Below are 21,384 nucleotides of genomic sequence, written 5' to 3' on the forward strand. Positions count from 1 at the left end.
AGCCCATTCCGGTGTGCTTGAGGGACAACTCGAAAGACAATAGAGCCATTTATTCAAGGCTCACCACAAGTATTGCACGAGATCGTCTCATACCCTCGGGCAAGAACCTCTTTATAGCGAAAAAGCCAGACCTACCTGGAGGAACACTAAACCCATACTCCGTACACTACTAGGTTTGGAGCCATGCTGTCTGCTATGGACGTCGCGGTCGAATCCACCTCACATCGGACCGTGTGTATGTACAGTACAGTGCCAGTTCGGGCACCCATGCCTGGCACGAAGAAACTCGAGTCGAGAACTTCGACAGAGTCGAGGAAAAGACGTTATCCCCTAAACGGCAATGGTGGAGCAACCACCACGCATGTCCAACGCCTGATACTGCGGGCACTTGCCGTCACACCATGGCAGGTTGCAGTCTCAGGTATCAGGTCATGTTCTGATCCATGGTACTAGCGTGTCACCGGAAGAAGAAGAAGAAGAAGAAGAGAGTTGTAAATAACAGCCAATGTGAGCCACCTTTCTGTAGATGCACTTCAATTAACACCTTCCCAAAAGTTAGGTAGAGTAGGAATCAAACCCTAGCGAGCGCTGTCCAGCTCAAGCTGCTTAATTTTCAGGTCCGCAAAGCACAGAGAAAGCGGGGCGGTAATTGGCGCCTTCGCATGCATCGAGGCCAGAACCTTCCGTGCAGCGCGCATGAAAAAAGCTCATATATACTGCGAAGGCGCGGTGTCTCCAAAGTGGCCCGAGTCCGCAAGCTACACGTAGGGGTCTGGTCTTGGAGGCACATTTGGGTCCAGCATCTATACCAGGGTGTGGGCGCAAGTTCCTGTTTCCGTCGGGGAGAGCCCTGAGGAGTACCTGTCTCATTTATTGTGCACATGCTCTTATTTTCAGAAAATGGGAAAGCGCTGCTAGAAAAGCGCTTCGACAAAATTGTCCAGATTTGTCGTAGGTTGATCTCGCTAAGGTTTGGCAGCAAGTGTCGGAAAAAGCTGTTCGAGTACTCAGAAAATCTCGAAACCTGCATCTTGTGGGCGGAGTAATCGGTTCTGGACAAATGTCGCCCCTTCTTTCCATTCGAGCAAATATCGTCGACTTCACGCTAACATCGCCGAGAGATATACAAATTGGCAGTCCTCCATCCTCCTTCTATCGACTAGGGCAGAGTCACGAGCCTTGCAGCTCAAGCCTTCTCGAACCGTTGCGCAGCAGTCTTCCAGTTGAGGACGTTCCAGATGGCTTCAAAGTACTCGGCCTTGCGGTTCTCGTACTGCAGATAGTAGGCGTGCTCCCAGGCATCGATGCCCAGCAGCGGCACGTACGGCCCCGAGACGGGATCCTGGTTGGCGCGCGTGACGATCCCCAGAGTGCCCGCCGACTTGTCCTTGACCAGCCACGCCCAACCGCTGCCCTGAATTCCGGCCAGCGCCGTGTTCATCTGCTTGCGGAAGTTGTCGAAGGAACCAAAGTCGGAATCTATGGCTTTCTGTTTCCGGTGCGTTAGGAAGGGAACTCCAAGAAGAAGGATAGCCAGCGCATGCGTCGACAGGGAGACATACCTTGAGAGCTCCGTCCGGCTCACCACCGCCCTCGCGGCTAGCGGGAGCAAGGTTCTCCCAGAAAAGGCTGTGGTTGAGGTGGCCACCGCCGTGGAAGTTGAGGAGAGGTGCAACCGTGGCAGCCTTGCCGAAGTCGCCCTTGCTCTCGGCCTCGGCGATGGCCTCGAGAGCACTGTTGAGGCCGTTAACGTAGGTTTGGTGATGCTTGGAGTGATGCAGCTCCATGATCTTGCCCGAGATGTACGGTTCGAGGGCGCTGTAGTCGTCTGCAGCGTGCATCGGTTAGTTGGCGCCCACGTCGCCTCGATAATAAGACATCCAGCATCATGCGAAAAGCACGCATCGATGTATTGATTGCGGCTACTCACACGGCAGATCCGGAAGGGTAGCCTTCCCGCGCACAAAGCTGGTGCTGGCCATGGCGCCGGCCATCTTGGGAGCTGCGGAAGCCCGGAGAGCTCCACGCAGGACAGGAACGGTGCGAAGCAGAGTCGAAGACATGATGACGCTGGGTATGTTAGCTTCTGAGATGTCAATTGGACTGTGCAGGAGTAAAGAGAGGCTGGACGTGGTGCTGTGTACCTTTTTGTTGATTCGAATGTGCCAGAGAAGCGAGTCGAAGTGACAAATGTCTTCGGCCAAAGAAGCTCGGCAATCCGTCGAAGCTCGGGGGAAGCTTCGGCAACTTCACGGTTTCGTCATAGACCCACATCAAAACCAGTGAAAAGCCAGTTGCCGGGCGTGGCTTGTTTTGGTCAGTGGAAATTTGTGGCTTTCGCAAGAAATGGATTCCGTTTATCATACACTAGCCACATCGACGCTGTCGACTCCTCCATCGCGCATTCCGGCGATCGAGGACACAGACGCGCGTGTCGTGCGGGCTCGACGCATTTTGTTATCCTGCTCCGAAGGGTATTTTTCTTACGTTTCTTTTTCCCTTGTTGCACTGCATTGGATCTGCAAAATGTCATACTACGACATTGATTCCATCCTCACTGATGCAGAGGTAAGCGTATGACGGATAACGTCGACAGGCCCAAAAGGATATGCGTTTGACTCTTTCCTGGCGTAGAAAATACCGTGCACTTTTCAGCTCGACATACCTGACCTCGGGTATCTTGACAACACTCCCACTCAACCGCTCAAGGCCGGCACTAAAGTCAACCTACCGCTCTGGCTCGCCGAGATGCTCGCCATAGCCAACACGGGAGACGTTGAGGGCAAGTCGTTTGTGACCTTCGACCTGCCTCCCGCTCTAGGAAACGACGTTATCCAGGCCTTGAAAGCCGACCCTCGCGCCGTGCCCCTCCGTGACCAAAGCGCACACTTCTACGGACTCGCGACACACATGATGGAGCTGTCGGAAGAAAGAGAATTGGCTACCACCCTCCGGAAAACTTTTGTCACTCGGGCGTCCGAGATTGCATTACATGCCCGCAAAGTTGGTGGCATCGGACACAAAGGCAAGGCTGATGAAGGGAGCAACCTCGGTGTTGGCGGCGCCGGTGAAGAGTTCCTGAGGGGCCTGGATGAGTGGGAGCGGAAGCTCTTCCGCAAGGCGCACGACGGCGCGAAGGCGGGGAAGGAGTGGATGGAGAGCGTCAAGAAACATTGAGCCGCCGTCGATAACACGTATCGGCAACAACGTATTTGGCGCTCATTCGCCGCCCCGAAAAGCTGGTGGCGTCGCGGTCAGTCTGTCGGCACCCCGTTACTGAGGCTGGCCGGACTACATCACGATATGGGACAGCCCATTGTCGCGCTCCTTCCATGCCACCTCTGAAGAAGTCCCGTCTCCCATCCTGGATTAGGACTGTTCCAACCGTTCGAGGTCTCGGGATCATCTGTTCTTTAACACACAGAGTGTGTCGGGACCTTGGCTACAAGCCAACACCAAAACGCGAAGAAGGTTGGGCCATTTGCGGTGACCTGAAATAGCTACTCAACCCGGGGAAATCCGATGCAGCCTCGCTTCGCTGTGGTGGACAAGACACCGGATTGCGGAGGTTTGAGTTTTTTGGATATCTCGTTGACTCATCCCCGCGTTTGCGATTGTTTCCCGCATGCGACCCCACCTAGGGTTCCATGCTAACGCGGGATACCCCTCAACACGAGCATTTCCCAACAAATTGAGAGCCGCATCGGCCGACTCTTGTCTCGTCAGACTCTTAACTGTTTCGGTTAACGAGTCAATCTGTTATTACACAACTTAGCTGTCGCCGCGGCCCAAGTCAGCAATGAGACTTGCTTTGCAGCCGATCCGGCCTCTGCAGCCGATCCGGCTTCGGGCCGCCCGCCTTTCGGGGCAGCCCTTCGCGGCCCAGTTCAATGAATTCCCGGCCCGCATGTCTACTGTTGCCGCGGAACGGAGCGATTCGTCTGCAGTCCAAGCCCCAGCCCCAGTCTTCGACGCCGGACGCCAACAGAAAGCAGATCAAATCTTACGGGATGCGGTTAAAGCGACCACGCCGAGGCATGACTGGACGCGTGAGGAGATTTCAGCCATCTTCTACCAGCCCCTGATGAAGCTGGTTTACCATGCCGTATGAGTCTTTTCGCCGGTTCTTGGCCTCGACTCGCGGTCTTATGCAACAGCTTACTGACGTGCCAACCAGGCTACCGTCCACCGACGGTTTCACGACCCAGCTGAGGTCCAACTGTGCACCTTGATGAATATTAAAACCGGCGGCTGCACCGAGGACTGCTCATACTGTGCGCAATCGACCCGCTACCAGAAGGGCACCGGTGTGGAAGCCAAGCGGGTAGAGACCGTCGAGGCAGTCCTCGAAGCCGCTCGGATTGCAAAGGAGAACGGCAGCACGCGCTTCTGCATGGGTGCAGCATGGCGGGACATGCGCGGCCGCAAGAACAGCCTCCGCAAAATCAAGGAAATGGTCTCGGGTGTGCGGGCCATGGGCATGGAAGTGTGCGTCACGCTCGGCATGATCGACGGAGAGCAGGCCAAGGAGCTCAAAGCCGCGGGTCTGACGGCGTACAACCACAACGTCGATACCTCGCGCGAGTTCTACCCCAGCATCATCTCGACCCGTACCTACGACGAGCGGCTCAAAACCCTGGCCCACGTGCGTGACGCCGGAATCAACGTTTGCTCCGGCGGGATTCTAGGACTGGGTGAGACATCCGAGGACCGGATCGGCCTGCTGCACACCGTCGCAACGCTGCCAAGCCACCCGGAAAGCTTTCCCGTCAACGCGCTGGTGCCCATCAAAGGAACGCCGCTGGGTGACCGAAAGCCGATCGAGTTCACCAGCATGCTGCGCACGATTGCGGCGGCGCGGATTATCATGCCGGCGACCATCATCCGCATCGCCGCGGGACGTAAGACCATGGCGGAGGAGCAGCAGGCGCTGTGCTTCATGGCTGGGGCCAACGCCGTCTTCACAGGCGAGAAGATGCTGACCACCGAGTGTAACGGCTGGGACGAAGATGCGGCCATGTTCGGAAGATGGGGACTGGAGCCGATGAAGAGCTTTCAGAAGTCGGCCGCGGCCCCGCATGGTGTTGAGGATGTGGAAGGGTAACAACGGCTTGGCTTCTGTGGGATGAAAAATGATACAAAACACGAATATAACCTGACATGCCTGGGCCACCATCCCTCGCCGTCGGTCATTTACATACCTGCGTTGCTGCCCTTGGCAAATCCAGTCTACAAACTTTGCCAGCAAAGAGGCTGGCGACGGGCGGTTGGGTTGCTCGATAGGTTGACAATCTGATCGGGGTGACGGGCCGGATGGGGAGTTCATTCGGGCCATGTAATCCCGTACGGATTAACTACAGGTCTTCCGTCCCTGGTCTCGGTCCTTGGGTAAGGGGTGGCGGCAATGCTCGTTGGCAAGTCAGAGCGTCCGCGTTTTACAGGCAGTTACCCTTACCACGTACCTTACTCCAAGGTCGTGTTCGAAGTCAAGTGAAAACTGCCCTTTACGGATGATCATATCATTTTGGTATTGCTCAGTCCGCTTATCGCAGACTGTTGTAACGCGTACGGATTCACTTCACAAGAGTTACACGCAGTAATATTACGGTCTTGGCGTGTGTGTATGCTGTATCAAACAAGCCACATCCGGTTGACTAACAGCGCAGTCCGAAATTCGTACGCTCACGATGTACTGCAGTAGGTGGTAATGGTGGCGTTTGTGGAAGAAAACGACCCTGTAAGTTATCGTCAATTGCGTCATCTGATATCCGATATTGCCGGTACGGATTACATATACTCTGTGCAGTATGTCCGTGAACAGAAAGGTAAGTACCTGCCTTATCAGAGTACCCTACATACATACCCGAAAGGCAACGGTGATCGGCAATCAAGACCCCCGTGTCTGGATGCAGATTTGGTCCCTGCAAAGCATAAAAACGCGAACAGAATTTACGCCTAACAAAAATTGTTGTATATACGGAGGCGTTGCGTACTCTTCCTTCTCAGCATGAGCACGCAGCTAAGAAATAGTCTGTGCACTGCCTTCTACGCAGTAACTAGCTCTCTAGTGTAGTGGCCTTCGTGATCCTGAGCATTCAGGGTCAGAGAGCAGCCGAAGAAGCCCACGGGGTAGCTTGTGGAGTCTTCTCCCAAATAACTAGCCAATCGAATGGATCGCCAACCGGAATGCCAAGAAGCCAAAAACCCTTAGTGGACTGTTCCATGGAACTCCATTGTCAGGGGTTCTCAGGAGGGCGTGCTGATGCTCCTCCAACTCTTTCCGACGTTTCGATCTCGATTTTTTCGTCTCTTCGAACAGCGTCGTGTTTCACCCCTCGTCCCTTTTCTTCCGTTTGTTTTTGCGCGTCATTTCCAGCTTCCGCTCGTTATTGCCTTGAGAGCAGCATACCCTCGTTTGATTCACCGAATGCCTCTCTCCGTGGCGCAATACTAGTACGAATCCGTCCTTCGACGGCGGTCGCTGCCATCGCCGAGCGCAAGCGACCCCGATGATAACACGCCGGCCAGCAACGTGCATCCAGGTGTCAAAATGAAAGCCCTCGGGCTGGCAGGCGCCAGAACTAGGCGCCTCTTTACGCGACAGACGCTCTTTATTGCTCTTTCGATATGCATCATTTGGGCCCTCGGCGTGCAGTTTGGCGGGAACGTCTCAGAGCGATGGGCCGAGCTAGGGGACCAGACGCCGAATTTTAAAGAACAACCAAAGCGCATGCCTACGCACAATGTGTTGCCGCCGCTGGCTGAGCGAGTTGCCTGCTACGGGCCCCGTGGCCGCCTCCTTGGGGAGAGTCCCGATGACGATTTGCAGACGAGCGAGATCAACGGCCGTATGTGAAGAACCGCCCCCCCGCTTGATCAGGGTCTTCAGTTTGCTAACATGCCGTCCTGCAGCTTATCCCACACCTTGGACTGGCAACTACGAAGAAACGGGTCTGGACCTCACCGTGATGAATGTTGATCAGCGATACGGGCCATACGGTTATGGAGAGGAAAGAGAAGACTACAACAGGTCGAGGGTAGACTGGAACCAGGTTGACTGGGGCCAGTTACAAAACGACTGTTTCGAGCGCAACCGTCACCGCTTCCCGACCTCCGCGACCCGGTTCGATGATACGCGTGTAACGCCCCCCCGATTTGCCCTTCGCCACGTCGCAAAGGTCCCCGAGGTCCGCCACTGGCACGAGTTCCAGCCCACGAGGCGGACGGCCGTTGTCGTGCGCGCTTGGCGCGGATTCGAGTATCTGCCCGAGGACATGTACTACCTCCGCTCCCTCGTCGCCGAGAGTGCCCTTAAGACGGGCGGCGAGTACCAGGTCATCCTGCTGGTCGACATGAAGGATTACGAGGGCTACGAGAACGACGTCTTCGCGTCCGAGGAGGCATACAAGAAGGGGATGGAGGACGCAGGCGTCCCGCCCGAGTTTCAGTCGATCACGCTCCTCTGGACTAACCGCCTATTGGACAGCTGGTATCCGCGGGTCGAGGAGCACTTGTAAGCTATATCCCTCCCCCTCTGTCTCCCCTTGTCAACGCGCGAGCTCTGACCGTATCTCAGGACCATATGGCAAGTCTTTCAGCCGATGCAGCTGCTAGCGTTGCACTACCCCGAATTCGACCATTTCTGGCAAATTGAGCTCGACATGCGGTTCATGGGGGACGCGGGCAAGTTCCTCGACAGCCTTTCCGCCGCCGCGCGCAGAGAGCCCCGCAAGCAGTCCCTCGAGCGGTCCAGCTTCTTGCACATGATTGCCGAGACGGGCGACTACGGCGAGTTCTTCCGCGTCGTCAACGAGTCGAACAAAGGCGGCTCGCACGCCTGGGGCCCCATGCAGGTGCGCGAGATCCTCCCGATCGGGCCGGAACCGCCGGTAGCAGACCCGCGCGACGATAACTTCGAGTGGGGTGTGGGCGAGGACGCGGACGCGCTCCTGACGGCGTTCTGCCAGAACGCCAACACGCCCAACACCTGGATCTTTAGGGACTGGATCTACGGCCTGCGGACCGGCGTGCGCACCCCGCGCTTCTACTGCCCGCCCGCCATCCAGCGCGGCTCCCGCGCCCTGCTGCTCGCCATTCACCAGGCGCAGCTCGAGCTCGGCATCCGAATCCCGTCCGAGGCGACGCTCCCGTCGTTTGCCTTGTGGCACGGCCTGAAGCTGAGCTTCCCGCAGCACCCCGTCTTCCACCGCGACAAGGACGACGAGGAGAACAGGCGCGGGTGGTGGCGCGGCGGTCCCCTTGCGAGCTCTACCGGCCTGGGGCCCGATAACAATGACCACCCGAGAGGGTTCGGGTTGTCGTTCTGGTGGGAGTCAAACTGGGCGAAGCACGTGTTCAATGAGTGGTATGGGCGGAAGCTGAGCGATAAGGAGCCTAGACCTTGGATCATCAAGGAGTGGGACGGAAAGCTGTGGCTGCCAAATATGATTCTACATCCGGTCAAGCATATCAAGAAGTAGGGTAAAAGAGTGGATGTAATGGTTATTGGGGAGGGGGGGGAGTGTATGGATAGGTAAGGATGGGAAGTGGATAGGGCCGGCGGGGGGTATTTGCATCATGTGCCATATGGAAATAAGATTATTGTCACGAGGGAGGAGTTCAGAGGGTTGCTTTTACTGGGTCGTCCACGGGCGTGCTCTCATACAGCTGTTTCGCTGGGCTAATTCTGACGCCCTTCTTCTCTTTCAGCTTCTTGTATATGCGTTATACATAGTCAGTTGATTATTGCTAATGCGTAATTAATACCGCCAAGCTTGGAGATGGTGAGCTGCGTTTCGGTCTTGGGTCTGGCATGATGCTGGATACTTGGTATGTTAATTAGACGGTGCTTCGTGCTCTGGATCGAAATTATGCGTGTCCGCTGCTCTGGGCCGCCATGGCGCTTTCTTCCAGCTTCGTAGGTCTTGCCTTGGACCTTGATCGACGGATCTCTCTTGTAATTATTTGCTAGGGTGTAGTTAGGCGATGTATGTACGGATCCTACTTCAGCAGTCAACAAGCTGATAACTCGTATGTTTCAGGGATCCTTCCTGTGGCATTCGCACACTAATTAACGCCCATGGATATCTGCTATCGAGCGATCCTGGAACTGACTCAAAGCGTGTTTTGGTCCGGCGGGGATAGGGGTAATGCTGCATCGATCAATTGATATTAGCACCATTGCATGGCAGATACATAATTTAGGCGACAATTTAATTACTAGTACAATGAATTTATGCTAATAATTACACTCACTCCTTTTGGGCGACGCAGCTGTCTACCTTATCCGCAGTCCATCGCGTCGAGAAACCTGGGACGCGATGAGGTTATGATGCGATTCACTAATTAGGCTCAGAGTAGAGGCGAGCTAGACTTAGTTGAGATCTCCAAGAGCCAAAGCTTGCGTGAGGGCTGTGGCGGGCTAGAGCACGGGGCCACCCGGCAAACACCGAGAGCTTGTATGTACCACTGTGGCATTTCGTATGGTTTGCCTCATTTGTCCCATTTTCACTTTCTCCCCTCCGCAGCACTCATCGGAGAACTTCGAGTTCCTCGCCAAACAAAAACTTCATCACTCAGATCAGGCTTCGAGCAACCCAAAGGTCCACGAGCTCTCCCACGTGTACGTCTCACCCGGGCCCCAGATCTGCGCTTCGGTACGTCCCCATTCAGGACTGCAGCAAAAAAAAAAAAAGGAGTTATTGTCAGTCATCAGTATCATAAAAAAAACCGGCATCAAAACGAAGGGGGGGAAAGGGAAATGAAAGGGAAAACTCACTGGTTGATGCCATCCGGGTAGTCCTGGGCTTCGATGGCGATGCAGCTGCTCCTGATGACCTTCTCGTTGACGCCCTTGATGCCCTGGGTGCTCTTGAGGTCGGCGGAGCCGTCCATCCAGTTGCACGAGTAGAGGACGACGCCGGGCTGGTCGGTGCGCAGGTCGGCGGTGACGCCCGAGAAGGCGCTCGACAGGCGGAGGACGACGGCGTCGTCGGACGGCTTGTCCTCGATCAGGAAGTAGCCGTTGTAGCCCTCGCACGCGCCGTCGGCCCCGCAGTTGCCCTCGAACCCGGGCTGGTCCCGCGCGTGCCCGACCGTCAGGTCCGGCGACGACGCAAAGTCGTTGATCGACCCGGGCTCCGCCGTCAGGATCTTGCCCGTCGGCAGCGCCCCCTGGTCGCCCTCGAGGTACCGCTTCGAGTACGGCAGGTACAGCCCGTGGTCCCAGATCTTGGCCGTGTCCGGGTTGCGGTAGGCGTCCAGGTTGAAGTAGGTGTGCTGAGTGAGCAGGAGGGCTGTGCGGGTTGGGGTTAAATTATGCATGTCAGCCGTCGTCTAGGCGCAGGGAAGAGAATGAAAATGTTGTGGAAGTACTCAAGGGAAACACATACGGGTCTTGTGGTTCAGAGCCTCGGCCTTCATCTTGATGTTCCAGGTCGAACCCTTGACCGAGTACGTGACGGACGCTTTAACGTCGCCCGGGAAGCCCTGGGACGAATTGGCCTTGTCCAGGATCGAGAAGGTGATGGAGTCGTTCTTGACGTCCGTCACGTCCCACACGCGGTACGACCAGTTGTTGGTGCCGCTGTGCAGCGTGTTGTTGCCGTCGTTCTTCTCGGTGAAGTACGTCTTCCCGTCGAGAGTGTACTTCCCGTTGCCGATCCGGTTGGCGTACCGGCCGGGAATGGCGTTGTACACCGGGTGGCCGGGGTCCTCGGCTGTGTGCGCTCGGTAAGTCGTCGTTCCATTTCCCACAATCAAGCTCTCTTGGTCAGCGGGCCGGCTTACGGTAATAGTTGACATCGTCGTAGCCGAGCACCACGTCAATGTCCTCGCCGTTCTTGTCCTTGACGAACAAGTTGGTCAGGGTGGCGCCGTACGGGATGAACTGCGGTGGTCAGCAAAAAAAAAAGAAAAAGAAAAAAAGAAAGAAAAAAAGAAAAAAAGAAAAAAAAGAAAAGAAAAGAAAACCACATGAATCATTTATTTTTTTTCTGCGCCCTTCGACCTTGCCGCTGGCGTACATACTACATACCTGCGCCTTGATACCCTCCGCAGAGATGGTGTAGCGCCCATCCTCGCCAGGCGGCGGGACGTGACGTCCTCTGCCGACCACGGACGCTTTGGCCGCCACGGCTGCTAACAGGGGATATGAGAACTTCATCTTCTCGTCGTAGGGAACAGGACCGACGGAGGCAAACAGCACGACCAAAGCTCACCTTCCCCGCCCTCGTGGCCTCCGTCTTCGGTTTTATACTCCATGAGTGCACCCTCTCCGACACCCTTGCACGGCCGGTCTTACACAGCACACCCTGCTGCTGAGGGAGAGTCGTCCTGCGTGCGTAGCCGACACCCCGGATACAACCCCAGATTACTGTAAATAATCGACGAGGATCCGTCCTGCTTTGTTGGATACGGGAAACCGCCCGCGCACCTTGCGGCGCTCGATCCGCATGCTTGGGGCATGCCCGGTTTATTACGGGATATCAGGCTGAGTTGCAGAGGGGCCAGACAATGTTATAGGCTACCACCATCTCCGCCCTACCCCATGCGGAAACTCTCCGTCGGGGCGGTCCGACAGCTCCCAATCACAGGGGCGCGGGGTGGGGGGAGGGGCTTGAGGGGAGAACTTTTGTAATGGAGGGCACATGCTTCCCCTTCGGCTCCAGCCCCTGTTTTTGGACTTATCCTACGATCTGACATAGCGTGGGTAAGGTAGTCAGCCATTGCGTGCTGCTTGGCTTTTGCTCTGTGGCTGCTCGCTGACCTGGTAGACGGAAAAAAAGAGAAAAACCATCCGGCATGCGCCCGGGAATACCAGCTTTCGTAAAACGGATGGTAGCAGTCCGAGGTGGTTTGACCCAGATTCGACTAGTTCTGCTGACTACGCCGCTTACTCTGCTTCTAGCTGCTGGAAGAACCACCAATCCCACTGCCCCGTCAAGCCTGGTGGTGGAGGGTGGGTTTGTGGGAGTAGGATGCATAAATATTAATACCGTGTGTAACGTATTCACATTCGTATATTCTCAGACTGGAAACCAGAGCATTTCGTGATCAGATTACGCCGAGTCCGTGATATTTCAGGGTTGCTCACTCGCCTTGAATTCTTTCTCTCCTCCCCACTCTCACCCGGTGTTGGCGTTGGCGAACAAGAAGCACATCCGACTCATCTCTAATGACCTTCCAAACCCAGAGCGGATAATTAAATAAAGGATTTCCGAGGGTTCTTGAAAGTTGTCATAACGGACTTGATTTGAATTAAAAGTCTATACATTAAATGACCACCGAGCGTGCTGCGCGCGGCAAGCGGTCTAACGATGCTCGTTTGGAAACTCAGAACTGAGTCTTCGAGCAGGCATATTATATACCTATGTCCAAGGCCCACAAGTGTTCATAGCGCCATAAACAGTGCGTCCTCCCAATATTCTAACACATGCGCCGGGAGGTTCTCCCGCATAGAGAAAATCGAACCGCCGGGTCCTACCATAACTTTTCCAGGTTCTACCCATCAAGTTCTTATCGCGTTGTCGTACCAGCCATACTCGCTCCGTCAACGCTGCGCCGCTCCGTTACTCATCCTTGGCTCCTTTGGCCCCCTTGGCCCCCTTGCCCTTCTTTGGGATCGGCTCTCCCTTCTCGTCGACGAGCCCCTTCTCGCGCATGACGCGCAGGGCCTCGTGCAGCGGGTCGAGCTCGGGCTGAGGCGGGCGGTGCGAGTTGAAGTAGCTGTCGGCCCAGGTGAAGTACTGGCCGTAGTTGACGGTGAAGTACATGTGATGCAGGGTGTGGTGGGCAGGGCTGTTGATGTACTTCTCGAGCCAGTGGCCCGAGATCATGTCGCCGTCGTGGATCAGAATGGTCCAGATCTGCACCAGCCCGAAGAGAACCATGTAGAGGTACTTCTGGACGGGGCAGATGAAAACAAAGACGCTGTGAAAAAGGAAAAAAAAAAAAAAAAACAAGAGTCAGCGGAGAGTTGCTCATGAGCGAGCAGTGCCTTCGCAGCGCGGGAGGAACTTACTGGTAGGGCAGCGACTGGACGTAGCCGTCCAGTGGGTGGAAGGCAAGGGCGGCCCATGGCGTCGGGACTGCAATTTTGTCGTTAGAACAAACATCAAAATGAAATTTGAACTGCCGGCCATTTTCCAGAAGCGCTACTTACTGATCCACTTGTGATGTGGCTTGTGGATGTACTTGTAGACCCGGGGGTGATGCTCGAGGCGGTGAATCCAGTATATCGTGAAATCGTTCCAGATCATGAACAGCACCGTCGAGATGAACATCCACGACCAGCCATAGTCGCTGACCTTGTCGTACAGGAGACTGTAGCCGCGCACCTCGCCGAGGAACCAGGGCAGCGTGAGGATGTTGATAAATGGCACGGCGCTCATGGACGAGATGATCTCTTGGCGAATCTGGTTTTTGAGAAAGCGCGGATGGTACTCCAGCCTCCTGTCGAAGACCAAGTAGTACGACAGCGCGCTGAAGATCCAGTAGAGCGCGGTGGCGCCAATCTGGGTGATGATGAGAATGGAGATGCACTGGCGCACGATGTTGTCGCGCGCCCATGCGGAGCCGTGGCTGGCGGATGCACCGGACAAGCCGGAGGCGAAGCCGCTGTAGTCCAGCGCGCCGTGCGCCGACCCGTTATTGACGGAGGGCGTCCTCGCGGGGACAAGGTAGGCATACATCTGGTCAAAGACCAGCGGGTCGAGGAACTCGAGGGCGGCGTCCATGGCGTCGGAGGAGGAGGTGGTGGTTTGAACTTCACTCACCCGTCCAAACTCATTCGCAGCGCGAGATTGATGGCGTTGAGTTTTGGGTTGGCCATCCAGCGTCGATTTCACTTTGAATGCGGGAAATAATCTCCACCTCGGTTTATTTGTCCCCACTCGGATAAAATTGCAGCTGGCAAAGCAGCCAGCGCTGTGGCGCGACTGGTTCGTCGGATCTGTCCGGTCACGCCAGTCGGATCTGTGAGTTTCCGTTCCTTCCAAGGTCGCGCCACAAAGTTTTAGCGCCTTGGCACAGCTGAGTCATCAGCCTCTCGATCAGGAAGGAGCCCCTGAGTGCAATCGGAGTTACGCATAGTTATCGGTGGTTATCCTTGAAAAAGTGGGGGAGTGGAAGAGGAAGGGGGGGGGTTAAAACTGGCAAACCTTCCTGTGCAGCTGCGGAAGCACAATCGAATCCGAAAACGGAAACGAGAAGGAAAAACGAGTAACCCTCAACAAGAAATACGACGACCTTTTCTGGTTACCGAACCATTCTGCACTGGCATCATGCGTTCCGACTCGCAGTTTGCGCCTGACCGCGTAAAAACACGTGATTGTCTTATCTGCTCTCCGTGACCAAGGCCACTGAGCACTGAGCGGTGAGACTTGCAAGATACATACGCGGAACAACATCGGTCGGTTTTGAATCCTTTCCCGTTGTTGCAAGGAGGAGTAAGACATGGTTGGAATATACGGATTGTATGGATGACTGCAAGCGAGTCATGTCATGAGCTGCGTTGACTCTACACTACAGGTCTAGCGAAGTTGCCATCAATTGCCTTATCTCCACCGTCTTCATTTCGCCAATGTACGGATAATCAGTCTACGCCAACCCTGTGGGAGTAAGAAATACTTGTACTCAGTGCAGATCGCAAAAAAAAAAAAAAAAAAATACAAAATGATCGGACTCCAGGGCTATTGGTCGTGTTGGCTTCAGGTGTGCTCATATGTCTTTGGAACAGTCCACAAACAATTCATCCACTTCTTTGCAACCTCAAAACGGAGGTAATAGCTGTCTGGATACTTTGGGTTTAACGAACATTCAACACCCGTAGCCACCACACGCAACGGAACCTACGTTGGCCGCTACCTTGCCGAATTTTCACAGGACCTTTTCTTGGGGATCCCCTTCGCCAAAACCGGGCGACTGGAGAACTCGTCACCTTATAACTAACGAGTCATGGGAAGGCACACGATCAGCAGAGTGGCTTGGAAACATCTGCCCTTGCCCAGCCTCGCCGCAGAGCATCCGTAATGCCAACATGACCAGAATATCAGAAGATTGCCTCAACCCCAACATCATCCGGCCGTCGCAAGCCACGCTCAAGAGGAAGGATGAGAGGCTCCCGGTGGTTGTGTGGTTCTACGGCGGAGGTTTTGCCGAGTACGTTACCACCAGTGTCATTGTCTCCTCCCCCCCCTTTTTTTCCCCTTTTTCGGGCTGTTTCAGGTTGGGGAGGCGGAACACCGGGGACGTTCTTGACTAACATTTGTTCACAGTGGTTTTGGAGCTGATCTAAACTCCAGTTTCTCCTGGATAGTGCAGGCGAGCGTGGCACAAGACATGCCTATCATGGCCGTGATGCTCAACTAATAATTACAGAGTCGGCTTCCTCGGCTGTCTGCGCGCCGCGACCCTCGACGAGGTTTTCGAAGCTGGAGAAGCAACAGGTACCCAGCCGACATGGTGGCCCACAGTCGACGGTGACTTCATTCCACAACCGCCGTCCCTCCACCTCGAGGCCGGCAAGTTCCCTCGTGACGTGTCCCTCCTCTCGGGGACCAACGACGACGAAGGCTTCGTCCTGGCCGACAACCTCGGTCCATCCACCGAAACGGAGGATCAACTTCGCCGACTCCTCCGGCCAGTCTTCAAATTTTCGGCCGACGAAGCCATCGAGGCCGTTCTCCGCGCTTACCCGCCTGTGGCGAATTCGAGCTCGCATCTAGCGCTGTCCCATGCTATCTCGGCCATGCTGATCTCGTATTTCTACATGGGCGATTCCAACTTAGTACACAGTACATCTTTCGGGCCACTCCTCTAGTTTCAGGAACTCCAAAGCTTGCATATTAAGCTGAACACGCTGACTGCAATAGTCCTGGGCGTGCCAATCTGGCCAAAGTATAATTAGCGTCGAGAAGCCGTCTAACCTTGTCTTTAATGCTACCGAGACCCCCGATGTCCTGAATAAACACGACGAGCCTGACATATGGCGCGAGGAAGGGATGACGCTGTGGGCAGAGCACCCTCTAGAGCTCGATCTGGCCATCGGTTGGTAAGATCGTCCTATAATTGGCAATAGGGATGTCCGCGTTCGGGCTGGGACACCTGTGCTGTGTAATTAGGCTGTAGAGTAGACCTTGGTTAAGACTCGACACTGCTAAATACCATGGTTTCGCAGGTATTAATTATGACCAGATTCTAGTGTAATCAAAGAGAGGGTAGAGAGGATAATTACGGTAGCCTTTTGTAAGTCAAACTGTCTGGAAACCACACAATCTTGTCTCGGGGCATCTATGAGGTGCTGCACATAATTACAAAAGTATCTCAACATGACCATTCACAGCTCCCCATCCTAGTTCACGATTCTCCATCTCTATTTTCGACGGGGGTTAACCGAGCTTGATCCTCCTCACACCTAACATTCATATCATAGACCATACTATACATACCCTTCCTTCTCTCTAGTTGCTACAGCTCGATGGCTACAAATGACTACAGCTCGGACAGGCTGTAAGATACGACACCACAGCGGTATTCGCACCGTGGGCAGCACTCCTAGACCAACTGGTATAGTCTGTAGAAGTGGTAATAAGATACGTTAATTCTTCCAAGTGCCAGAGGCACTTGGGGATACTATCTAAATATATATCTATAACCCCTAGCTTATCATCCCTATTAATAGGTCTATCGGATCTAACCTACTAATAGCCATATACTATAATAGGTACTAGGGTTTGAAAAGAAAAATATAACGACCTATTATAACTTAATAGATATATTAGTTATTTGTCTATAGTAACAATCTTAGTAAGTATCCTATTTATCCTCCCTATTATCAAATCTATCTGTCCCTTAGTCCTTCTTCCCAGCAGTTCCTAAGTTTACGATAAATGCCGATACTATAGATAGACGTTCCTAAGGGGGCCGCGTAAGTGTTCTAGCCTTAGCCTAGGCGTCCCTAACCGGGGTACGGTTACTATAGACCGTACTAGTAGCCCTCTTATACGAGGGGCTCTCCTATACTAGCGTGTCCGAGTGTAGGCGTTTCTAGCTAGTGGCTGTAGGCGGCGGTAGGTACGTTACTAGCCTGGTAATCGAGCTCGGGGGAGTACCGTGTCTAGTGGTAACTAGTAGAGGTAGGTAAGTTACTAGCTCCTAGCTCTTAGAAGCCTTCTATAGTATAGTAATTACTATAGTACGCTTAGTAAGCTAGGCGATCGTTTCTTCTAGCTATTATATCTTCTTATCTACTCCCTTCCTTTAGTTAAGGGTAGCTATATAGTTATTATTTATAACTGTAGAAGCTTCCTTTAGTTACTTAAGTTCTTCCTTAACTTGGTTAAGGTCCCTTTTGATGCTACTAATAGCCTTATCTTATCTCTAGACTATAGCCTGACCTATATTAAGAAGGTTAGCCTTGGTAGCTAGGTACTAGTGTTTGGTAAAGTCTTTATTGGTCTTGTTATCCTTAGTAGTACTATAGGCTATAGTAATGTATATAGGCGCTAAGTATAGGCCTTGGTAACTAGTTAGGCTATAGTAAAGGTAGCTAAGTTTAAATAGGTAATTATTAATTAAGGTATTATTATCTTCCTTTAATATATAGATATAGGTTATTAGTAGTTCCTTAGGCTTTAGTATATTAGTAGGCATTATACCGGTAGTATAGTAAGCCTTATATATATTCTCTAGCTTTTTCTTAAGGCTATATATAGCTATATTAGCCCTATATAAATCATTACTAGCCTTCTAGTAGAAATGGTGGATCTAGTAATAGGTATAGATAAGTATTTCCTTATTACTATAGCATTCCTAGTAGGTATAGGCAAGGTAGTCTTTAATAGGCCTAATCGTTATAGCTATAGATAGATATAGTAGGCTAGACTTGATAATATTAGTACTAGTAAAGGGGTCAAACTCTATACCTACGAGGGTGTTTTCTGCCTCCTTAAGGCTATCAAAGGTAATATATACATTATTAAGCCTACCCTAGGACTTGGCCTCCTCCTCTTTGTCCTTAGTATCCCTCTTAGTCCTATAGGTAAATCTGCTAGTAGGTACCCTATATTATATATACCTAATAGGTATAGTAGGCTAAGGTATAGGCTTAGGTAGTTAGAGTATTAAGTCTAGCCGTAATAAGGCCTAGGCTATTAAGCTAGTAATAGTATTAGCTATAATCTTATTAATGACCGATATACTTTCTTTGTTACACTGCTTAGTACCCTATGGTATAGCTATAGGTAAGCTAATATATATATATAGGTACGTGGTCGTATTTTAGGTGGTATTAGTAGGGCTAGACTCTTGGTAGTCCTACTCTAGTTAAGCTATATCTAATTTATAGGACGGGAAGTCGGTATACTTAAGCGTCGGAACTACCTAGTGTATAGTCAATGGCGTTAGAGGCCTCTTCTTATTTACTATATCCTATACCTTGGTAATAGTAACCTTGATTAGCGATAGAGGGGTCGGCGCCGTATCCTTATCTATAGGAATGTTAGGGAAGGCGTTAGCTAGTTACTTATACTAGCGTACCTTAATTATATCGATAGGGACCTACCTGGTTTTACTAATACGTTAGGTATATATAACTATATAGGTACCCCCTATCTTATATACTATATTACTATTAATAGTATAAGGTTAGAATCCTCCCTATAGATTTAAGGTCTTATAGTACTTAGTAAAAAACAGTACTAGTATAATATAGTCATTATCGCTATTAGTAGCTTTATATAGGTTAACTATAACAGAGGTACCTATGATAACACTAAATAGTATTACCTTTATATCGCCCTTAATCTTGACAAAGGCAAATTTAGCCTCTAAATAGGGAATCTTAGTAGTATCGTCCTTATCTATACTATAGAAGGTCTTGTAATTAGCTATAGTCATTTGCTCTCCCTATAACTAGCGGCTATTGATAAAGTGGTATACGGCTAGCAGGCGAACTACCTTATACTTACTCTTACTAATACGGACTATATTAATTACGCTTCCGGGGACTTAGGCTATAGCGCCCGTCTTACTATCATAATACCATTCGACTATAGCATCCTCTAGAAACTATAGGTATAGAGGGCTAAAAGTGTTATAGGTAACACTATAAGGGGCATTAGCGACTTGAGGGGGTGTATACTATAGGTTATGCTATAGTATATTAGGATCTTTGCCCTCGAAGGCTATAGCTGCCTCTTTATAGCGTACTCGGACCGGGCTACCCGTTGCTAGGTCATTACAGAATTCCTCTTTGGTACCTAGGTTAGCTATAAAGCCTATACTGCTTTCTAGTATTATATCTAGGTTCTTAAGGAGATCTTAGACATTGCTATCTGCCGGGGTGTTATTTTCGCTTATAGGGCTAGAGTATATACCTAGTATAGGTATAGGTATAGCCTATACCTAGTTAGATGCCTCTATAGCCGTCTACTTCTTCTGCCGATTAATAGGTATAAACACGGTGACCGGGGTATTGGTTGCTTTGGTTACTATTGTCGACTATAATATAGGTATATCTTGCTAGCTAACTAGAGGCTCGTTTCCGGTGGCTAGGCTTATTATTATAGCTACTACTACTACTATAGAGCCCTAGGCGCCTTTAGTAGCCTATTTATTACTTTTTCTAGCCTTGCTTCTAGACTTAGCCATTGTAACTAATGGGACTAAGCTATTCTAGGTCGATAAATTTAGTAAAAGTCGCGAAAGTAAGTGGTTTTCTTGTATATACGATAGAATAAGGCAAAAGGTAGTAGGAGAATACTCTCTAGGGCCTCCTTTTGATAGAAATAGTAATATATAAGCTATAGGAGATGGTTATATAGTTACGTTAATAGAAAAGACTAGCGTTAAAGAGTTTAAGGGTTAGAAAAGAAGGTAGTTATTGAAGAAATTGTAGAAGAATTGAAGAGGTTCGAAAAACTAGAAAATAGTAGGAAATCTAGGGGTTTTTATAGTTTTTAGGCAGGGCTTTTAAAGATAGGATGAAAGAAGGCTTAAGCTGTTAGTGTTTAGCCCTATTATACCAAATAGGTAGGTTATTTAGCCCTGTTTACTAAATAGTTAGGTTGTTTAATAGCTAACTAAGCTAGATATATAGTTTGAAATAGCCTATATATAATAAATAGTAGAGTTTAGAATGAAAGTAGTAACAAAGATAACGGTATAAAGAATGGTAATAGGTTTTCTGGTGTTAAAATAGATTTAGGGTAGCCTATTAAAGGTACGTGTCTCTAGGTATTATTTAGCTTCTTCCTAGCTAGGTATAACGCCCTAGGTATAGCTAGAAGCCTTTTACTTTAGGGGTCGGCCTTGTTTCTTTCTAGGTAGTAGCTAAATCTAACGGCAATTTATATATTCCTAGATCAATTTGCTAGAAGTGGCCTCTAGTTTACTCTAAGGAAGCTACTAATCGTCCTTTACGTCAAATCCAAGCTAGCGAACAAGGTATTCAACCCTTAGGCGCTTCTTTCCATATATATGGTAGTCGATAATCTTCTCGATCTACTAGTATTCCTTACCATTAATTAGAATTAGCTATAGTAGTAGTATAGTTCTTTTGAACGGATTGGGACCTTATTTAACGTAGTAGAGTTAGGCGATGGATACGACTAGATAGACCTTCTAGGATTTAGGAAAATCTAGCTCGTAAGCTAGTTTTCCTACCCTTTGTTTGATTTTAAACGGTCTTACTCTCTAGGCTGACCATTTCCTATTAGGTTTGCTAGGTAAATGGTATCCCTTATATAGCTATAGCTAAATAGTATCCCTAACTTTGCATTCGGTAGGTATATATCTCTAGTTATACTATAGTTTGGCTAGTACTATAGCCTGATTAATCATTTTACTAGCTTCGGCCTAATATTGCTTATATAGGATTTCTAAGGCCTTACGCCTACTAGTTCTAGTGGTTTTCTTACTTAGGATATCTAGTACTAAGTATAGTTTGAACCCGTATACTAGTTCATTTAGGGACCTCCTAATGCTAGTAACTAGAGTATTATTAAGGTAATGCTATAAGGCCGGTAAGATTTTAACCTATAAGTGGTTAGAATTAACTACAAAGTTTATTTATAAAGCGATTTCTATAGTTTAATTCGTTCGTTCGGATTGCCTATTAGTCTATAGATAGTAGGCTATAGAAAACAGTAGCTTAGTTCCTAGCAATACGAATATTTCCTTCTATAAGTTAGATATAAACTTAGGGTTACGATTACTAATGATTTAAGCTAGTATTCCCTAGTTAGTAAACATCTAGGTCCTTAGAAGAACTGTCGCCTATTCCTTAGCTGTATATATCTGGCGGCTAGCTATAAGAAGCTTCTTCTTATTAAACTTATAGGTTATAGTATAGAGGGTGTCTACTAGGGTATAGCCTTCAAGTAA

General features: G+C 50.7%; 7 protein-coding genes across 7 annotated transcripts; 4 read left to right on the forward strand and 3 right to left on the reverse strand.

The window, feature by feature from the left end:
- Positions 1-847: 847 nt before the first annotated feature.
- Positions 848-2,226, reverse strand: P884DRAFT_250609 (Manganese/iron superoxide dismutase). Its single transcript, XM_069440651.1, has 4 exons — positions 2,145-2,226; positions 1,931-2,070; positions 1,563-1,828; positions 848-1,489 (listed from the first exon to the last, which is right to left on the reverse strand). The coding sequence occupies exons 2-4, from the start codon at positions 2,061-2,063 to the stop codon at positions 1,187-1,189; spliced, it is 702 nt and encodes a 233-aa protein (XP_069294277.1). The 5' UTR covers positions 2,064-2,070; positions 2,145-2,226; the 3' UTR covers positions 848-1,186.
- Positions 2,227-2,526: 300 nt separating this feature from the next.
- P884DRAFT_210066 (uncharacterized protein) lies at positions 2,527-3,177 on the forward strand (the record flags this gene model as incomplete). Its single annotated transcript, XM_069438979.1, has 2 exons — positions 2,527-2,568; positions 2,635-3,177. 2 exons carry the CDS (start codon positions 2,527-2,529, stop codon positions 3,175-3,177), a joined length of 585 nt encoding a protein of 194 aa, XP_069294278.1.
- A 730-nt stretch (positions 3,178-3,907) lies between these two features.
- On the forward strand, positions 3,908-5,104 carry P884DRAFT_209958 (uncharacterized protein; the record flags this gene model as incomplete). The annotated part of the gene is made up of 2 exons (XM_069438969.1): positions 3,908-4,105; positions 4,178-5,104. 2 exons carry the CDS (start codon positions 3,908-3,910, stop codon positions 5,102-5,104), a joined length of 1,125 nt encoding a protein of 374 aa, XP_069294279.1.
- A 1,171-nt stretch (positions 5,105-6,275) lies between these two features.
- Positions 6,276-8,974, forward strand: P884DRAFT_264171 (uncharacterized protein). The gene is made up of 3 exons (XM_069441823.1): positions 6,276-6,848; positions 6,913-7,513; positions 7,577-8,974. Exons 1-3 carry the CDS (start codon positions 6,551-6,553, stop codon positions 8,478-8,480), a joined length of 1,803 nt encoding a protein of 600 aa, XP_069294280.1. The 5' UTR covers positions 6,276-6,550; the 3' UTR covers positions 8,481-8,974.
- Positions 8,975-9,580: 606 nt separating this feature from the next.
- On the reverse strand, positions 9,581-11,164 carry P884DRAFT_272694 (aldose epimerase-like protein; the record flags this gene model as incomplete). Its single annotated transcript, XM_069442544.1, has 5 exons — positions 9,581-9,674; positions 9,779-10,295; positions 10,392-10,718; positions 10,789-10,888; positions 11,036-11,164. 5 exons carry the CDS (start codon positions 11,162-11,164, stop codon positions 9,581-9,583), a joined length of 1,167 nt encoding a protein of 388 aa, XP_069294281.1.
- A 1,072-nt stretch (positions 11,165-12,236) lies between these two features.
- Positions 12,237-14,042, reverse strand: P884DRAFT_250626 (C-5 sterol desaturase-like protein). The gene is made up of 3 exons (XM_069440652.1): positions 13,163-14,042; positions 13,022-13,088; positions 12,237-12,930 (listed from the first exon to the last, which is right to left on the reverse strand). Exons 1-3 carry the CDS (start codon positions 13,734-13,736, stop codon positions 12,570-12,572), a joined length of 1,002 nt encoding a protein of 333 aa, XP_069294282.1. The 5' UTR covers positions 13,737-14,042; the 3' UTR covers positions 12,237-12,569.
- Positions 14,043-14,648: 606 nt separating this feature from the next.
- Positions 14,649-16,184, forward strand: P884DRAFT_294680 (Alpha/Beta hydrolase protein; the record flags this gene model as incomplete). Its single annotated transcript, XM_069444291.1, has 4 exons — positions 14,649-15,159; positions 15,379-15,787; positions 15,873-16,051; positions 16,178-16,184. Exons 1-4 carry the CDS (start codon positions 15,038-15,040, stop codon positions 16,182-16,184), a joined length of 717 nt encoding a protein of 238 aa, XP_069294283.1. The 5' UTR covers positions 14,649-15,037.
- Between the last annotated feature and the right edge of the window lie 5,200 nt (positions 16,185-21,384).

Source organism: Thermothelomyces heterothallicus (assembly GCF_042370625.1).
Source record: "Thermothelomyces heterothallicus CBS 202.75 unplaced genomic scaffold P884_scaffold_30, whole genome shotgun sequence".
In the NCBI taxonomy this organism is placed as follows: Eukaryota; Fungi; Ascomycota; class Sordariomycetes; order Sordariales; family Chaetomiaceae; genus Thermothelomyces; species Thermothelomyces heterothallicus.